The 18,624-nt window shown below is 32.9% G+C and overlaps 4 protein-coding genes across 6 annotated transcripts; 2 read left to right on the forward strand and 2 right to left on the reverse strand.

Annotated features, from left to right (window-relative positions):
- Positions 1 to 1,362: 1,362 nt before the first annotated feature.
- Positions 1,363 to 2,406, forward strand: LOC115706476 (uncharacterized). Its single transcript, XM_030634136.2, has 3 exons — positions 1,363 to 1,774; positions 1,864 to 1,992; positions 2,089 to 2,406. Exons 1-3 carry the CDS (start codon positions 1,457 to 1,459, stop codon positions 2,245 to 2,247), a joined length of 606 nt encoding a protein of 201 aa, XP_030489996.2. The 5' UTR covers positions 1,363 to 1,456; the 3' UTR covers positions 2,248 to 2,406.
- A 43-nt stretch (positions 2,407 to 2,449) lies between these two features.
- LOC115706475 (uncharacterized) lies at positions 2,450 to 5,182 on the reverse strand. The gene is made up of 9 exons (XM_030634135.2): positions 5,011 to 5,182; positions 4,707 to 4,787; positions 4,486 to 4,575; positions 4,150 to 4,316; positions 3,620 to 3,689; positions 3,347 to 3,426; positions 3,172 to 3,234; positions 2,915 to 2,991; positions 2,450 to 2,760 (listed from the first exon to the last, which is right to left on the reverse strand). The coding sequence occupies exons 1-9, from the start codon at positions 5,086 to 5,088 to the stop codon at positions 2,660 to 2,662; spliced, it is 807 nt and encodes a 268-aa protein (XP_030489995.2). The 5' UTR covers positions 5,089 to 5,182; the 3' UTR covers positions 2,450 to 2,659.
- Positions 5,183 to 8,419: 3,237 nt separating this feature from the next.
- On the reverse strand, positions 8,420 to 11,085 carry LOC115706477 (uncharacterized). 2 transcript variants are annotated; one of them, XM_030634137.2, is made up of 9 exons: positions 10,918 to 11,085; positions 10,639 to 10,719; positions 10,410 to 10,499; positions 10,067 to 10,233; positions 9,589 to 9,658; positions 9,299 to 9,378; positions 9,112 to 9,174; positions 8,860 to 8,936; positions 8,420 to 8,735 (listed from the first exon to the last, which is right to left on the reverse strand). In XM_030634137.2, the coding sequence occupies exons 1-9, from the start codon at positions 10,993 to 10,995 to the stop codon at positions 8,635 to 8,637; spliced, it is 807 nt and encodes a 268-aa protein (XP_030489997.1). In that variant the 5' UTR covers positions 10,996 to 11,085; the 3' UTR covers positions 8,420 to 8,634. The 2 variants fall into 2 exon arrangements, with proteins under 2 accessions (XP_030489997.1, XP_060969764.1); XM_061113781.1 differs by lacking the exon at positions 10,639 to 10,719 and having other exon boundaries at positions 10,918 to 11,073.
- A 516-nt stretch (positions 11,086 to 11,601) lies between these two features.
- LOC115708201 (origin of replication complex subunit 5) lies at positions 11,602 to 15,534 on the forward strand. Of its 2 annotated transcripts, XM_030636412.2 has the most exons (6): positions 11,602 to 11,753; positions 11,973 to 12,810; positions 12,902 to 13,309; positions 14,085 to 14,400; positions 14,510 to 14,583; positions 15,245 to 15,534. In XM_030636412.2, the coding sequence occupies exons 2-5, from the start codon at positions 11,975 to 11,977 to the stop codon at positions 14,558 to 14,560; spliced, it is 1,611 nt and encodes a 536-aa protein (XP_030492272.2). In that variant the 5' UTR covers positions 11,602 to 11,753; positions 11,973 to 11,974; the 3' UTR covers positions 14,561 to 14,583; positions 15,245 to 15,534. The 2 variants fall into 2 exon arrangements, with proteins under 2 accessions (XP_030492272.2, XP_030492271.2); XM_030636411.2 differs by having other exon boundaries at positions 14,510 to 15,534.
- The last annotated feature ends 3,090 nt before the right edge of the window (positions 15,535 to 18,624 follow it).

An 18,624-nucleotide genomic window follows, 5' to 3' on the forward strand; every position in this document is an offset into this window, starting at 1 on the left:
AAAAATTTACATTTTTACGTTTAAAGTTTGTTTTATTTACATCTTTACGATATTCTAAAAAAATATAAAAAAACAACAAAAAAACCTATATGAAAGTAATAAAAAAAACAACATCAAGATAACAACAAAATAACAAAAGTATAATATAAAAAGACCTTATTTTATGTAAATAAAATCTAAAAAACCGTAAAACTGTTAAAAATTCTGTACAAACCATATTTTTGTAATTTTTTTTTTGTTGTTTTTGTGTGTGTTTTTTTTTTTTTTTTTAAAAAAATTATCCCTTTAAAATATAGTATAATTACTAGATTATATAAATACACTATCTACTTATCTAGTAATTACATGGTTACTTCTATACGGAAAAAAAATAAAAAAAAATATATTCAATACCAAAAATATCATTTTAAAATATCAAATATATATATAATAATAATAATACTATAGCAATTTAACAATTAATTTACTTCTCATTCTCCCAACTTTACTAATAATATTAAACTACATAAATAATTCTCACTTTCCCCTTTATCCTTCCTAATTAATTTATCCATTTTCCTCTCCATCTTCCTACCAAACATAATCTAAATGGACCAAATCGAAACACATATCAAAGCTACACCCTTTTTTTAAAAAGGTTAGATTTTTGCCCCCTGAACTTTGACATGTACCAAATTATGCCATCTGAACTATTGAGATTGTTGGATTTAAGGATTTTTTTCCAATTTTAGTAAAAAAGTCTAACATGGATGAAAGTTCAGGGGTCATAATTTAGTACATGTCAAAGTTTAAGGGACATGATTTGGTAGATATCAAAGTCTGGGGAGCATGGTTTAGTACATAAACAATAACTGAAATAGTAAAATTGAATGAAATTAGACAAAAGTCCTTAAATTCAACAATCTCAATAATTCATGGGGCATTTTTAACGACCTTAAAAGTTCAGGGGCATGATTTATTACATGTAAAGTTTAGAGGCAAAAATCCTAATTAGCCTTTTAAAAAATAAAAATAAAAAGCTACACACATTGGCCTCATATTCCTCGAAAAATTAATAACGTTCACTCTATCCATTCTTCAATTTTACTCAAATGACGAGATTATAATATTATGGCCCCCATTATTGGATAATACATAAAAAATAATAGGTGAGATATACATTTTCTTTTCTTGAGATTAGACTTAGACTCTACACTTTCAACTTAATATACTTTTTTTCCTGAATAATTTAACATAAGACTTTGATTACGAATATGTCCGAAAAAGACAAAAATAAAATAAAATAAATAAATAAAAAATCATCAGATTAGTATTACAATTGCTATCTTTAATACTCACACGATAATCATCACAATTTTAATATTACATTAGATTACAGTCAAAACCTATATATATATTTACTTGCTACATTTTCATTCCATTAAGCACTATTTTATTTATCATTCACCAAAAGCACATGACTTCTTTCACCTTCCTCTTCCCTTTTCTCCTCCTCCTCACATCGTCCTTCATATTTTCCAGAAATGGCGCATTCGTGAGATTCGCAGAGGGAAAGATCCACATTACCGATGACCTAGACGACGTCGTTGACGACGAGGAAGACGAGTCCTGGAAGGAATGGGGCAAGAAATCGCCACCTTCTTCGGATGACGACCTCAAGCCCAGCGATCTCTCCAAAATGGATATGTCTAAGATCCAGGCCGAGATGATGAAGCGTCAATCCGGACCAGTCTTCGGCTTCGTTAAGCTCCGTTTGGGAGTCAAACGAACTCGGGTACCTTTAATTTTTTGTTGAATTATTTAAACTGCTTGTTTGGTACTTTTGGTTGATCTGAATTCCGAATTTTGTTCCCAATTTCTTAGGACACGGTATCCGAGACGGCTATGAAATGGACAAAGGTTCTGAAAACTGGAGCTATAGAAGCCAAGTTCATGGGCGTTGATCTCAACACTATCATGTTCACTATGGAAAGAGGACAAGATGTTTCAGAGGTCAGCTCTCTCTCTATATATATAGTTTGTAGTCAATTTGTAATATATCTTGGGGTTGTGAACTGTTTTCTGCGCCTCTTTTTTTTGTCTTAACAGGTGAAAGAGTTTGTGTTGGGTCAAGCAGAGGCATACGAGGTGAAAATTGGGGATCAAGTTTTTCGAAGGCCTGGAGATCCTCCATTAGAGGAGGTTATTGAGGAGCTCCAGAAGAAGAAGACGGCGCAGAATGATGGAAATGTGAAAGAGGAGTTATAGTTATCTTACTTAAGTATTGTTAGGTTGATTTAGTTTGATTAGCTACGCACTTTCTTTCTTTAAGTATCTTACTGTTACATATTAAAAACCATCCATAAACTAATGAGAAGTACGGCAACAATCCAATCAATCAATTCAAAAGAAGATGAATTTCATTAATCTGATTTCCCTTTAGGGCAATTTTGTGTAATTAGATTATGGATGGAAAAATTTACTAGCATTGGAATGCTTTTGGTTTCTTCATTACAAATGTTGTGAATAGTTCCAAAGATAAAGAGAATAAAGATTTTAAAAGGGTGGAATTTCTGTTGAGTACAGTATAAACTCCTCAAGTGGGAAATTAGAACAATAGTTTATTTGCATTATCGCTTGTAAAAAGAAGAATAGAGATAAAGTTACTGAAACAGAAAAGCTATTTCAACTTCTTACTGAAGTCGGAAAGCTCGAGGAGACGAATCCTGGGAATGCTGGCTGCTTCCTCTCTCTCTTTCTTGGTGTTGTAACCCCAATCCCCTGATTTAATGATTTTAGTTAAGCAATTAGCACTTTATAACAACAATGCAGACCAAAAAAGAAAAAAAAAAAAAAGAAAAAAAGGAAGGAAAGAAAAATTGAAGAAAGAACATAGCTAGCTACAGTTAAAGACAAGTATGAGAGAGGTACTTACCGAGATAAAGGTTCCAACCATCTAACTCAGGTTCCTTAATGACATTCTTTAAGGTTGCCAGTCGATCTTCCACAAAGCTGGTGAAATGACAGTCAACATTTTCAGCTTTTAACCAATAGAAGTGCTAGATATGAAAGTGTGCTTAACAGAATTGCCATGTGTATAAAAACATGTGAGCATGTTCACAAGTTGAAATTGAGTTTATTTTATTAGAATGCATTACATATTTTTGCATCAAGAAGCAAAAGGATTCTTACTGTAGTTTCATCCCCTGGTGTTCTGGTTTCTTTTGAAGTTGCTTCAACACTTCTACCTTAGGACTGAAAACCAAATTCAAAGTCAGAAAGAAATCTCTGACCCGGTACCCAAGCCATAGGAACAAGTCCAAGCAAGCATACAGGAAAAGAAAATTAATTAGGTTCTAGCACTGACCCGGTACCCAAGCCAAATATCCTTTCTGGAGGTATTGTTACTCCAGCTAGTTCCCGCAATAAAGCATCAGCAAAGCGCCCCTGGAAGAGGCAAAACAGTGGGAGGAGTCAAGTGTTCAGCAAATGACAAAGACTCAAAATGTTAGAAGAAGATGCATCTTATTCTCAACCGTTTAAATGCTAAGTTGAGCTCTTAAAACTTCATCAAATTTTCCGTGTTCTCTATAGTATACCATGTAAGAAAGACTAATTTAAATATCTATAGGGGGCACACCTGTTTTGTTGTGACAATAAAAATCCTTGAGCTAGCAAATTTTAGGGCATCAGGAACACCTGGATAGAATCTGTAATTAACGCATTAATATCATATGATCAGTAGCACATTTACCCCTTCTGAAAATTTAAGTATACTTAAAGCAATATGAATCCACCCATATCAAGAGACTGAAAATCTTAAAGCAATATGAATTCACCCATATCAAGAGACAAGAATGATGCATCTTTATAATTTAGTTTGTTTCACAAAAGAAACACATGGAAAATTGAGATCACTGAATCACCTCCAACTATCTAATTCACTTTTCCAAAGGGATGTAGTTAGCTGACAATCTGAAATGAATCTGCTTGTGGTTCTCAACAGTTTGACTAGATATATGCAGTAAAAAGTCTATCTTAAACTTGAAAGCAAGAAGCTCCAAGTTCAAACAGTACTAGTATAATACCATCCGCTTTGGCTTTAGGCTGTATTGTGTTTATCTAGAAGGAAATTAGATGGTGGAAATTCAAAAAGTGTAAATGGGATACCTATTTGCGCCAATCCAAGTATCCAAGTCGTTCTCCAACCATTCGTCTCTCACCTTCCCAAAAAGGTCTATCAGAATCTCCCTATTCTCATCCCATTCTTCCATGATGACAGGCTTCAACTTCGACCAATTGTCCAATATCCCCTCAACTGTGAGCCCTTCTGAAACCTACATTAAACCATATTTATAAAGTTCGCACTACTAATATTTTTTTTTTTAAATTGAGGTTGACTGAAAATTTCTTGATTACCAATTTCCAATTTTACAGAAATCTAATGACTAATGCCATGATTTTAACAGCAGCCAGAAAATTGCATGAGTATAAATATATACCTACCGAAGATTTTCTAATAGAAGGTATTCTCATTTCCAGCAATAACCTAACAAGTAAGAGATTTTCATATCCCGTTTCCACCACAGGTCGCACCTACCAAATCAAGATTGTAATCAAATTAAAAAAAAAAATCCTGCTGTTATATGGTGATAAGATTTACAACCCAAATCAATTATGGGGCAGTAGGTTCTGAAAAAATGCCCAAAATTGTGAGACGAGCTTACTGTAAACATCTGTTCAACAATCCAACTCTCCAAGGTAGAATCCACATTATCAAAGAGACCCGGCCACCTTACTTTAGCAGCCTAACAATAAACCCATCAAAAACTAAATCAAATACTCAACTTTCATCAAACCCAACAAAAAAAGGAAAAAGAAAAGAAAAAAAAAGGATTAAGCAGGTGCCCGATTGAATTCTTTTCTTCTATTTTACATATTAAGAACATACTCTTTGACTTAATCATTTGACACAGTCAACTAGAGGGAGACAATCAAATGGAGGAGAGAAGGAGAAAGTAAATGCAGAACCTTGACAGCAGAAACAGAGCTCTCTCCACAGCTATCACAAAGAACTCTATCAAAGTCCAAAGCGTAAAGATCCCCCATTCAACTTCACTTTCTCTTCCTTTCCAAAATAAATAAATAAATAACTAGTCTTTCTCTTTCTCTCTCTAACAACAATTTAAAGAAAAGGAGATAATTTGTTTTCGTTACCCGCCACCAATAAACTGGATTTTCAGGTCACAGAATGCTACAACAAATAGAAAACTGCCACGTATGACGAAATTTTTCCACTAACAATGTCCTGGACCGGGGCCATTAATCAAAGTAGCAAACGTTTCACAGTTTAATTTCTTTTTACATTTGTATTCAGAAAAATAACACCAAAATAATAAAAAAAACCTTATAAAAATAATATACAAATAGAAAAAAATTAACAACAAAATAATAAAATTAAAACATTAAAAAAAATTATTTTATGTAAATAAATCTTAGAAGCTGTAAAAATATTTATAATTCCATATGTATTTTTGTAATTTTTTTTATTAGGGATTTTTTTAGGAATATACTAAATTAGATAACTTTTTACAAAAATAACGTTATTTTTGAAATGGGAACATAATGACGTGACACATCATCGTCTTCCCCACGGTAACCTTCAGTGGAGCAAAGGTTATTTTTCTTTAATCTTAGGTTTTTTATTTTCATTTTTTAGTTTTTTTTATATATATTATGTTGTATGATTTTGAAGTTGCTTTTTATGCTGTTTTTTTTTTCTTTTTTGTTGCTTTTTTTTATTTTCATTTTTGTATGATGTTCGTTGGTGTTGATTTAGCTTTTTTTCTTTTTTTCTAAGTAGTTTTATTGTGAGTTTTTTATATATATTTTTGTTTTGTTTTTTTGTTTGATAAGTTGTTGATTTTTTTTATACTGATTCGTTATATTTTTTTTTATTTAGTTTTCATATTTTATTTTCTTTTTCAGTATGTTATTTTTCATTCATTTTAGTTTTTTTTTTTTTTCTGTATGTTGCATTTTTGAAAGTGTTTTTTTATGTTGCGTTATTTTTGAAAATAATTGCCAAAATAAGGTGGCCCATGAAAATTTCCCTTTTTATTATTGTATTTTTTTTTTTATTTAATCCCTGAAAAAAGTCGTGGACCGGTCCAATAGATTCCGTAAAAACGACCCACTAATTTCAGGTTTGTATATATGGGCCCAGCCCAGCCTTTTGAAACATTATTTACCATCATTTAGGCGCCAATTCGGCCGTTCACCATTTCCCGCTCAATCTCAACTTCGATTATATCTCAGTCACGAACCCACGCCGCTACCACTCTCACAATCCAAGCCCCCCCAACTACCAACTACTACCAACACCTGTCACCGCCTGCCGAGTCTCTCCGAGTGGAGCCATTCAGAAGGTAACTTCAACAGTTTTTTGCCTCAAAATCGTGGCTTTTATGCTTCTGTGTATTGTGGGTTTGTGATTGTTCATCTTTGTGATCGTTTTTGTGCTGTTCCGCGTCTTTTGATTTTTTTTTTTGGTTGAACTAGTCATTAATTTTCTTCTGGGTATCGTTTCCATTTCATTTTCAAAAAATGAAGCTGAAACTAAAGCAAGTGATCAACCGCTCCCTCCCACTCTCAATGACCTTTTCCTTGGTGAAGAAGAAAAATCCATTAGCCTTGATAATGTGGTGTCTAGTTTCCCTGGTAGACGTGTTCAGATTATAGTGGCTATGCGCATTTTGGGTCCTGTGAATTGCCCCACGGTTCCTCTTTTTGTCCATGGATATAGTTCTACCGGGAAAACAAGTATAATTGTGGGAAAATTACTATGAATAGTGCAGAATCACAATCAAACTTTAAACAATCAAACAATTAGCAATGACAAGAGTGACAAATCAAGAACAACAATTGGGTATAAAACATAGCAAATAGTGTAAAAAATCAAAAAAAGATAAATGCAGAGAATAAAAAAATTAACACCAAGATATATACTGGTTCAATTTTGATAGATCAATGTGATCTATAGCTCTATTCCAGTTATGGAACACCACCGTAATTCTTTTTTATTGATTGAGCTAGAATAGGTTGAGATGAGATTCTTTGTTGAGCGCTCGCTAAGTATTTCAACTCTCACACTTACACTCAAGAATCTTCTTCATCTACAGAAGAATCTTCTTAAAAAACTCAAACTCAATCTTTCTCTTTCCTCTGTACCTCTCTCTTCTACCTCTCAATCTTTTCTCTAAAACTCTCAGTCTCATTTGAACAGGGTTCTGAATCTCGTATTTAGTATCTTAAAAAGATAAGTGTAAGTGGTATTTATAGGCTTAGGATCAAGATCCTTAAGTTGGTAGCTGCAAGAAACGAGATTGTTAAGTTAGTTATCTAATTAACTAACTTGACCAACTCCTCTTTGAGCGAAGTCTCCAAGTCAGCTTAAGTATTAGGGCCTTGGGAACGTAAACGAGCTTTTGGACTCAAGAACTAAGGATACTTGCTGAAGACGCTTCCGGATAAGATAAAGTCTACTGATGTCGACTATCAAGAAATTATCATTCCATGATGGATAGCTAGCCAACAAGAACTCCCTCCTAGAGTGAGGCTAGCTATCTTGAGACCTAGACTAGGAGTAGATATGATAGTCATTCGAGAACTTCCTTTCGGACTCGACTATCATTCTACAAGACTCCTTTCAGGACTGGCAACCGTGAGTAAACAACTTCCAGAAATGATGATTGGGGAGGCTTTTTCTTTTAGAGGAACTATACCACAATAACCATCTAGATATTTTGACATCTTAATTGCCCTCTTGTTTATTCAAATTGATCTGAACTCTAAATTTTGTTCCCAATTTTTCAGGACAGGGTGTCCAAGACGGCTATGAAATGATATTGAAGCTAAGTTCATGGGCGTTGATCTCAGAACTATCATGTTTGCCATTGAAAGTGGACAAGATGTTTCAGAGGTCGGCTCTCTCTGTGTATATATATGTATGAAATTCTATGTATTTAGTTTGTAGTCAATTTGTAATAGATCTTGGAGATGTGAACTGTTTTCTGTAGTTTTTTTTTAATAGGAGAAAGAGTTTGTGTTGGGTCAATGAGAGGCATACGAGGTGAAAATTAAGGATCAAGCAGAGGCAGAATGATGGAAATGCTAAAGAGGAGTTATAGTTGGACTGATATGAATTCAACTAATAGTGAAAATCATTGTTAGGTTGATTTAGTTTGATTTGCTAAGCGCTTTCTTTCTTAAGTATCTTATTGTTATTACCTACATATGAAAAACCATCCATATACTAGTGAGAAGTACGGTAACAATTCAATCAATTTAAAAGATGAATTTGAATAATCTAAATTTCTTCTTCAATTAGTTTGGGGTAATATTTTTTATGTAATTAGATTATTGAAAGCAAAATCTACTAGCATTGGAATGCTTTTGGTTTCTTCATTAGCAATGTTGTGCATAGTTGCCAAAGAAAAAGAGAATAAAGATTTTTCAAGGGGGTGGAAATTTCTGTTGAGTATACAGTATTAATTTCCCTTAAAGTGAAAATTAGAACAATAGCTTATTTGCATCATCGGTTGTAAAACAATAAATCAAGAGAAGAATAGAGATAAAGTTACTGAAACAGCAAAGCTATTTCAACTTCATACTGAAGTCAGAAAGCTCGAGGAGACGAATCCTGGGAATGCTAGCTGCTTCCTCTCTCTCTTTCTGAGTGTTGTAACCCCAGTCCACTGATTAAATGATTTTAGTTTAGCAATTAGCACTTTATTACAACACTGCAGACCAAAAAATATTGAAGAAAGAACATAGCTAGGTAGAGATAAATACATGTATGAGAGGTAGTGAGGTACTAACCGAGATACAAGTTCCAACCATCTAACTCAGGTTCTTTAATGACATTCTTTAGGGTTGCCAGTCGATCTTCCACAAAGCTGATCAAATGACACTCACAATTTAAGCTTTTAAACAATACTAGTACCAGATATACAAGTGGGCAGAACAGAAGTGCCAGATCAACGTATAAGAATATGTTTATAAGATGATATTGTGTTCATTCTATTAGAATGCATTACATACTTTTGGGTCAAGAAGCAAAAGGATTCTTACTGTAGTTTCATCCCCTGGTGTTCTGGTTTCTTTTGAAGTTGCTTCAACACTTCTACCTTAGGACTGAAAACCGCATCCAAAGTCAGAAAGAAATCTCTTATGGTGCCATGATAGCCATAGGAACAAGTCCAAGAAAGCATGCATGAAAAGATAACTAATGAGGTTCTAGCATTGGATTAAAACTGACCCGGTACCCAGGCCAAATATCCTTTCTGGGGGTAGTGTCACTCCAGCTAGTTCACGCAATAAGGCATCAGCAAAGCGGCCCTTGAACAGGCAAAACAATAGGAGGAGTCAAGTGCTTAGAAAGTAACAGGCTCAAAATGTTAGAAAAAGATGCATTTTTATTCTTAAACCTTTTGAATTGCTAAGTTGAGCTCTTAAGACTGCTTTAGTTACCTTCATCAAATTTTCTGTGTTCTACACTATGTAAGAAAAACTGATTTAATGGATGAGTAAAAAATACAGGGGCCACACCTGTTTTGTTGTGACAATAAAAATTCTTGAGCTAGCAAATTTTAGGGCATCAGGAACACCTGGATAGAACCTGTAATTGACACATCATGCAATCAGTAGCACATTCAACCCTTTTGAAAATTTAGCAAATTTAAAGCAATATGAATCCACCCATATCAAGAAAATTTAAGAACACTTAGCAATATGACCCATATCAAGAGATTAAAATAATGAGCGGTGACCAGCAGATAAAGAAACTGTCTACTGTGAATCACTTTTACGCAGGGATGGTTGTTAGCAGAACAATCTAAAATGAAACTCTTCTGGTTCTCAATAGTTTGAGTAGGTATGCAGTATAAAAGTCTATTTTACACTTGAGAGCAAGGAGCTCAGTTCTAACACTATTAGTATAATACCATTCTCTTTTGCTTGAGGCTGTCAACGTGTTTATTTAGAAGGAAATTAGATGGTGGAAATTCAAAAAGTGTAAATGGGATACCTATTTGCGCCAATCCAAGTATGGAAGTCGTTCTCCAACCATTCGTCTCTCACCTTCCCAAAAAGGTCTATCAGAATCTCCCTATTCTCATCCCATTCTTCCATGATGACAGGCTTCAACTTCAACCAATTGTCCAATATCCCCTCAACTGTGAGCCCTTCTGAAACCTTGCACATTAAACCATAATTACCAAGCCCACACTACTAATTATTTTATTTTATTTTTATTTGAGGTTGACTGAAAATTTCTTGATTACCATTTTCCAAATATACAGAAATCTAATGACTAATGCCATGATTTTAACAGCACCCAGAAAACTGCATGAGTATAAATATATATTTACCGAAGATTTTCTAATAGAAGGTATTCTCGTTTCCAGCAATAACCTCACAAGTAAAAGAGTTTCATATCCCGTTTCCACCACAGGTCGCACCTACCAAATCAAGATTATAATCAAATAAAAAATAAAAATGAAAATTCCTACTGTTAAATGGTGATAAAGATTCACGTCCCAAATCAAGTCTGAGGCACTAGGTTCTGAAAAACTGCTCAGTATTGTGAAAACAGCTTACTGTAACCATCTGATCAACAATCCAATTCTCCAATGTAGAATCCACATTATCAAAGAGACCCGGCCACCTTACTTTAGCAGCCTATCGATAAAAATACTCGACTTTATCAAACCCAACAAAAAAGTAAAGAAAAAAATTGATTAAGCAGGTGTCTGATTGAATTCTTTTCCACTAATTTAGATATTAAAAACAAACTATTTGACTTAACCATTTGACTCTGTCAACTCAAGGGAAACAATCAAATGGAGAAGAGAGGGAGTAAAGAAGTAAATGCAGAACCTTGACAGCAGAAACAGCGGTCTCTCCACAGCTATCACAAAGAACTCCATCAAAGTCCAAAGCATAAAGATCCCCCATTCAACTTCTCTTTCTCTCTAATTTGTTATTCCTTTTTTTAAAAAAAGAAGAGATAATTTTGTTTTCGTTACCCGCCACCACCACCAGAATAAACTGGATTTTCAAGGTCACAGAATGCTAGAACCAATGAAATGCGGCCACGTATCACGCAATCTTTCCACTATTGTCCTGTAGCGGCCCAATAGCATCAGTAAAAAGCGGCCCAGTTATTCCAGGTTGGGTTAATTTCCCAAATGTACAAAATAACAAAAAAAAAAAAAATAACAAAAATATAGTTTTACGCAATTTTAAATATTTTTTACAATTTTTTTTGATTTTATTTACATGAAATACGGTCTTTTTATGCTGAAATTTTGTTCATTTGTCGTTAATTTTTTGTTATATGTATGTTATTTTTTGTTGTATTTTTGTTGTTATTTTGATATTATTTTCTTATTGATTTTATGTTGTTTTCGTGTTATTTTTTAGAAAACCGTAAAAATATAAGAAAAACAATCTTTGTAAAAATGTAAATATTTAAAAAAAAATGGTACAATATGTAATTATTCCTTGCAAGTTTGTATATTTGGGCCCGGCCCAGCATTCTGAAACATTATTCACAACCATTTAGGCGCCAATGCGGCCGTTAACCATTCGGCATTTCCCTCTCAATCTCAACTTCGACGCCGCTGCTACTCTTAACGATCCAAGCTTCAACTACCAAAACCTCGCCAGGAACCACCGCCTGCTGAGTCTCTCCTAGTGTAGCCATTCAGAAGGTAATTTCAACAGTTTTCTCCTTCAACATCGTGGCTTTTCTGCTACTGTGTATTGTGTGGGTTTGTGATTTTTCATCTTTGTGATCGTTTTTGTGCTGTTCTGCGTTTTTTTGGATTTTTTGTTGTTGTTGTTGAATTAGTCATTAATTTTCCTCTGGGTATCGTTTCCATTTCATTTTCATTGTAGTTTCTGTTTTAATTTATGATTCTATTTTGAAGTAATGGGAAAAGAGGAAACCCCGCAGATTACAAGAAGGGCGACCAGGCATTCTTCAGCTAATGTTTCAAAAAATGAAACTGAAACTAAAGCAAGTGATCAACCGCTCCCTCCCACTCTCAATGACCTTTTCCTTGGTGAAAAAGAAAAACCCATTAGCCTCGATAATGTGGTGTCTAGTTTCCCTGGTAGACGTGTTCAGATTATAGAGGTTATGCGAATTTTGGGTCCTGTGAATTGCCCCATGGTTCCTCTTTTTGTTTATGGAGATAGTTCTACCGGTAAAACAAGTATAACCAACCAGATATTTCGACATCTTAATCGCCCTTTTGTTTATTCAAGTTGCCTTACCTGTTATAGTCCAAGAATCTTGTTTGAATCTGTTCTGAATCAACTCTTGTTTCATAGAAAGAATGCAGCAAATGGTTACTCCAGCGCGAAGCGCTGTGAGAAGCCATCTGATTTCGTTAATCTTCTTCGTGAAGCTTTGGTTAGTGTTACTAGTAGTCTCCAGGGAAACTCGGACAAATCAAGCTCCAAAAAATTGTGTAGACGAGCTTGTGGAAATATGATTTACTTGATATTTGACAATCTAGAGCTTGTTAGAGAGTGGGATAAGAGTTCTACTATCCTACCCTTTTTGTTCAATCTCCATGATATTCTGAAAATGCCTGAAGTTGGTTTGATCTTCATTAGCAATACTTCACCGGATACATATTACACTAGTATGGGATACTTGGAACCTGCCACTGTATATTTTCCTGATTATACAGAAGATGACCTTCGCCAAATCTTATTGCTAAAACAAGAAAACAAGAAGCTTTATTCCTCTTTTCTAGAGTAAGAAAATCATATATATTTTCTTTTCTTCCCTTTTCTGCTGATCTTATATTTTTTCCGATTATTGACGTGCATGTTCTTTTTTTGGCAGTGTGGTACTGAAGTCTTTCTTTCGAATTACCAGACGTGTAGATGAATTGTCTACATCCTTTTCTCAATTATTCAGAAAATACTGCGAGCCTTTAAATGATTTAGGTGTTGTTCCCAATGAAGAAATGAAAAGAAGGCTGTTTAGTACTCTTCAACCACATATTGCCCCTGCTATGAATGAGATATTCAAGGTTTCTTCTCAAACTTCTACTGAAGGTGGAGCTACCAAGCACAAAAGTAGCAGTAAGAAATCAAGTCTTGAAGTTAGTGATCAGTTAGATTTGCATATGTCCACTTCTGCCAAGTATCTTCTTATTTCAGCATTCCTTGCTTCAAGAAACCCAGCTACTCTTGATGCTTCTCTGTTTGATTCTACTGGGGGCTCAGATAATCGGAAACGAAAGAGGAAGTGAGTGCATTTTCTAATCTGTTATCTACATTATACGTTCGTACTTTAGTTTCTTAGCATTATACTTTCAACGGAAGTAGAATATGGATTTCCATCAGTCTTGTCATTCCTTGCAACGGTTGTTTCTGTCTGTGTTCTTTTCCTCTTCAAATTTTAAATGATGGTTGCTCTTCACTTCATAAATGCAGGTGGTAGTATGCAAAACTTTTCGTGACAACAATAAAATACTTTAGTACTTTTCTATAGTATGCAGGGCCATACAAGTTATGTATATATTTATGTATGTCTATAATAAATAATATAATTATATGTGTGTGGATATACATACTTTTTATGCAATGTCAAACAAGTTATGTATATATATATATTTATGTATGTATGTCTATAATGTAATTATATGCGCATATACATACTTTTTTGCTTCGAATAACCTCACTAAGCAGTTCTTTAAACCTGTGCCTTACACTGTCTAAAGGAACCTAGAGTTTCATGGTATATTTTTTTTTGCCTTTTTTTTTCTCTCAACATAATATTAATAATGTAATGGGACTAATGCATTACTTTTGTTTCTTATAATATAGTGTGCGCTCTGTTTTCAAAGATATTTGAGAAATCTATCTGTAATACTTTACTCAATGAACTTTTTTATTTTTTGCAATGATTTAAAATGTGATAGATAATAATCAGGAACAACTTATATTACTTGATGATATAATTGTGTCACTATGGATCATTTGTAGTCACTAATATATAATAATTTACCATGTGTACTTAGACCATCAGAAAAATCATTGGATCTGAAGGAAAGCGCAGAACAGGAGTTAATGATGAAAGGACCTGGAACGTTTCCATTAGAGAGACTATTAGCGATATTTCAATGTATTACGTCTGTAGCAGAAGGTTCATTTGAAGAGGAAGAACAAGAAAATGATGGCATAGGAGTTCAAACTGGAGATGATAGCCTCATGTCTGATGTCCTTTTGCAACTATCCAGTCTATGCAATGCAAACTTTATTGTGAAAGGGGGAAGTTGTCCATTAGAGGGCTCAACTCGATATCGATCTACAGTCTCTGAAGATATGGTCTTGAAGGTAAAACATTATTTACCTTCTCATATTGATCGTTTACATTTCTCTTATAGTTGAAGCATTCTTTTTTGTACATCTTGTTTAGACGTGATTTTTGTTTGGGCTTGCACAGGTAGCAAGGAGCGTTAAGTTCCCCCTGTCAAAATATTTATACAGAAGATAGTCTTTGGTGTGGTGACTGAAGAGGTACTTGTAACTTGGTTTCCATTATTATTCTCAAAGGCTGAATAAGGAAAAATGTAATTAATTTTACTGTTGAGCATTTTAGATTAAATTCTGTGTTGCCTTTTTCTTGTACTTCTGAAATCTGTGCCAACTGCCAAGTAATTAAACATGCCTGTTTAGAGCAATGGATTGTAGTTAGCTCTTTAAAGAGCCAATTAATTATCCACTTTGATTAACCAGATCCCACAACTTCTGTGTAAACTTTGACTTCGCTCTTCTTTTGACTCCCGTCATTGCTGTTTGTCGTATAAACTCATCCCATAATCTCTTCTTTACTCATTTTGCGCTACTCTTCTCTCTCTCTTCTTCTTCTTCTTCCTTACCCTACCTATTTTAGATGCTCAACCCGTTTGTACTCTACATTCTATTGGTCCCTTTGAAACATTGAAATGGGTTGTCAGAATTCAGAGGGCCATTTGAGTTGACTTTGATGCCATATACCCAAAAATCTTAAAATGTAATAGATATTTCATATTTTGCTGAAATCTATTACTATGATATCACACTATCACTCTTCATTCAATAGGCAAGTTTAGTTTCTGTATTTATATTTATTTTGTATGGGGGACAGTATTAAAAGTAATTGTATGGGAATTTTAATATTTTTTATTTATTTATGTAGTTAGAGGAATTTGTATGAGTTGTATACACTAGTGATGGACCCAAGTAGAGATAATATTAAAGGAGGGTGTGATAATTTACGGCTGAAGTGGAGACATTCATTGGTGAGGTTTATGACAGTTTGATCAGAAAGTTGGTTTTTTTTTACTGAAAGTTTGTTGTATTATTAATTAAAATGACAAATCTGCTAACAAAATAGTACGAAGATCAGTTGGGACAAAAAAACATAAATAATTGGCCGTTTTATTCGTACCTCTTTTAATAGGGATAGAATTTATAGAAAGTTGATTATGTATTGGGAAGAGAAAATAAGCTGAATAACTAAGTACTGAAATGGGCCTGCATTTACAAAGGCCAAACAATTGGGCCTTACTGATCGAAAAAAGATATAACAAAAATAACAACTTTATCTAACTAATTCTAATATTAAGGAGTTAAAATTTTACTAGGGTGACCAAGCCCGGTCAATGGCTCTCTCTGTGGTGAGATAACAGTAACATTATAACATCTTATGAGGTTTTCTGGTACTAGAGTCTGGATTGATATTGATCAAGTGATTAAAATATTATCCTCCTATTAATGCTATTAGTGGAGGTGGATACAATGAAATGGCAGATGGCTGATTTTGTTGATGCACTAGTGGTTTAATGGATATATATATTTACATATTTTGCTCTTCACAAGTTTTATTTGTTGACATTGATGATGGTCTTGGGCTATTGAATAACTGGCTTAGTTTGCCCATAGAAATATGTAGCGTCAAAGATTATATCAATAACGCGTCTGAGACTTGAGTTGATTTTGATAAGCGGCTTGGTTCGTAGAATCAAACATTACAATTTATTAACACCACCAACCTTTTTTTCTTTTGCTTTGACGGGAGGTGTTTGGTTGGAGGAATGAAAATATAGGAATAGGAATAGGAATAGGAATGAGAATGAGAATAGGAATAAGAATGAAATAAAATTTAAAATGCATTAAAAAAATTGATAAAAAAATAATTAATTTTTTTTTCTTGTTACATTAGAATGATCATTCTTTTCTTTTTGAAATGGAATAGTCATTCCACCGAAATGGTGGAAAGAGCATTCTATTGGAATGTCATTCTAATACTTTAAAATGCAACCAACCAAACGCCACCTAAATGTTGCTTTTGTTTACAGTTACTAGAATTTAGAAACAGAACTTTGACTCCGTCTTTAAGAATCTAAGATTGATATACTGTGTAGTCATAATGCTAAAGTTCAAATATCTTTGCATAAATATTTGAAACCAAAGGTTTGGAAACAATTAGTTTCGCAAAACTTTAGTAATTTTGTTTAATTTTAATTATTTGTGCGACGTGATTTTTGCACAAATATTTAAAAAAAAAATATACCACGAAATATAAGTATTTATTGAGTGAATTATTATGTGGTCCCCAATAAATTAAGTAGATATATTTATACATAGAAAGAGGAAAAACTGTGATACCTACTTATATATTCTCATTAATCATACTCTTAATTTATTTTAAACATCTACAACTATAAGCAAGCTTTTTTAGTTAGGGTCTTAAGTTGCTGATGATAGTTTTGTTCCTTTCATATATATAGAAAGGTTGTTTTGCTTTTTGCCACTGAATTTGTATTCAAACTAATTAGTGCCACCCATATTTGTGATTGGATGTCTGATCTAATGTTAGTAGAGTAGTAACGTTGTAGTATAGTAGGAGGTTGAGGTGCAAGGACCAATATCGTAAGATTAAAAGTAGTTAAAATAATTAATTATAACAAATATTAAAACATAATTTTATTTAAGCATGTTAATGGTTTCAAGGAATAAAATAGATAGGAAAGTTGAAAAATAAAAAAGTTAAATTGACAATAATCCGATAAAGATAATTGTTCGATTTTACCCAAATATAATTATAATTTTAATTATTAATGTGACTAGTTAGTTTATTCTAATATTTTCAAGAATCTACAACATTACTGTATGTCTATACCCTCTCTTGAGTGTTGCATATAGAATGTGTAAGTGAATAATAGTCTATATTTATATACCAACATTAAACCATATCTTCATAAAGTTTCACTTTAGAAACAATTCTAAAAATTTCACCTCTCTATTTCACAATTTGTAATTATTTTGGTTACAAATAAGTGAATGTTTATCTCTCGATTTCACACCACTTAAGTTGATCTACTCGATGCCTGATTATTTAAGAGTTCCTCTCTTGAGTAATAAATTTCACAATCTAAATAATAGCGTAATTATAATTACATCAAGCAAAACAATACATAAATCATAATAATAGCAACAATTAAACAAGGTAGCATCACATAAAGAATATTAGATGATGAAACTAAACTTTGCATTAAATTATAAAATCAAAATTATAATTAGAGATCCATTTGAAAACTAGTTGCACATAGTGTGGTTTATCATTTTAAAATATTATTTAAAATCTGAATAATAATTGAGAAATAAAAATAAAAAGAATGAATGAAAACTCTTGAATGCAGCTTCAAATTGCTTCTTGCATCTTTCAAAATTATTTTTCTCCTTTAAAATTGTATTTCTCAGTCTCTTTAGTCGTCTCCAGTTCTCCTTAGGATCGTTTTTAGGCTTTAAATAGGTCCAAAATTGACACCTGTCATTGAATTAGGTTAAAAAACACGTTTAAATCTTAATATTATGTTTTTTTGTACGAAAATTGGTGATGTGTTGCCACTCTGTAGGCGATGCATAGTCACTTTAGATTGTTTTGAGTGTTTCAATTTCGTTCAGTAAAACATGCATAATTTTCACATCCTGACTCTAAATAAAATAGTTTAACATGTTTTAGCAAGTTGAGAAAGAACTCTTTCATTTTGCATTTCACGAGCTCTTCCAAAAATTGATGAGAACATAATCAAAAGTTAGTTCAAAGATCTCACTCTATCATAAAATCGTATTTAAGTACAAATCTACACATTTAGAGAAAATATATTAAGTCCAACCAAAAATTTAAGAAAAATAAGTACCTAAAGTAAGGATAATTAAGAGTAATTAAATTCATAAAATACACATTCATTAAACTTTGACTCAGTGTTTAAGATTTGTCATAATGTTTAACATAAAATATCTTTGCATAAATATTTGAGACCAAAGGATTGGAAATAATTAGTTTGGCAAACTTTAGTATTTTCTTTTTTTAATTATAGTTATTTGTGCAGCATGATTTTTGCATAAATATTTTGAAATATAAGTATTTATTGAGTTAATTACATGTGGTCCCCAACAAATTAAGTAGATATATTATTGTGGAAAAATTGTGATACCCACTTATATATTCTCATAAATCACTCTTATTTATTTTAAACATCTACAACAACTACGTACAAGCATACTTTTTTA

The sequence above is a fragment of the Cannabis sativa genome, chromosome 1 (genome assembly GCF_029168945.1).
Source record: "Cannabis sativa cultivar Pink pepper isolate KNU-18-1 chromosome 1, ASM2916894v1, whole genome shotgun sequence".
Lineage (NCBI taxonomy): Eukaryota > Viridiplantae > Streptophyta > Magnoliopsida > Rosales > Cannabaceae > Cannabis > Cannabis sativa.

What these genes read in the sequence shown, in the direction of transcription:
- LOC115706477 (XM_030634137.2), bottom strand. Translation starts at nt 10,995, where the DNA reads ATGGGGGATCTTTATGCTTTGGACTTTGATGGAGTTCTTTGTGATAGC. An exon ending in TTGTTGATCAGATGGTTACA is followed by an intron (nt 10,500 to 10,638) that starts GTAAGCTGTTTT and finishes TTGATTTGGTAG; the next exon opens with GTGCGACCTGTGGTGGAAAC. An exon ending in ATATTTGGCCTGGGTACCGG is followed by an intron (nt 9,175 to 9,298) that starts GTCAGTTTTAAT and finishes TGCGGTTTTCAG; the next exon opens with TCCTAAGGTAGAAGTGTTGA.
- LOC115706476 (XM_030634136.2), top strand. Translation starts at nt 1,457, where the DNA reads ATGACTTCTTTCACCTTCCTCTTCCCTTTTCTCCTCCTCCTCACATCG. An exon ending in TGGGAGTCAAACGAACTCGG is followed by an intron (nt 1,775 to 1,863) that starts GTACCTTTAATT and finishes CCAATTTCTTAG; the next exon opens with GACACGGTATCCGAGACGGC. An exon ending in GAGGACAAGATGTTTCAGAG is followed by an intron (nt 1,993 to 2,088) that starts GTCAGCTCTCTC and finishes TTGTCTTAACAG; the next exon opens with GTGAAAGAGTTTGTGTTGGG.
- LOC115706475 (XM_030634135.2), bottom strand. Translation starts at nt 5,088, where the DNA reads ATGGGGGATCTTTACGCTTTGGACTTTGATAGAGTTCTTTGTGATAGC. An exon ending in GCTCTGTTTCTGCTGTCAAG is followed by an intron (nt 4,788 to 5,010) that starts GTTCTGCATTTA and finishes GTTTATTGTTAG; the next exon opens with GCTGCTAAAGTAAGGTGGCC. An exon ending in TTATTGTCACAACAAAACAG is followed by an intron (nt 3,427 to 3,619) that starts GTGTGCCCCCTA and finishes TGCCTCTTCCAG; the next exon opens with GGGCGCTTTGCTGATGCTTT.
- LOC115708201 (XM_030636411.2), top strand. Translation starts at nt 11,975, where the DNA reads ATGGGAAAAGAGGAAACCCCGCAGATTACAAGAAGGGCGACCAGGCAT. An exon ending in CTTTATTCCTCTTTTCTAGA is followed by an intron (nt 12,811 to 12,901) that starts GTAAGAAAATCA and finishes TTTTTTTGGCAG; the next exon opens with TGTGGTACTGAAGTCTTTCT. An exon ending in AATCGGAAACGAAAGAGGAA is followed by an intron (nt 13,310 to 14,084) that starts GTGAGTGCATTT and finishes ATGTGTACTTAG; the next exon opens with ACCATCAGAAAAATCATTGG.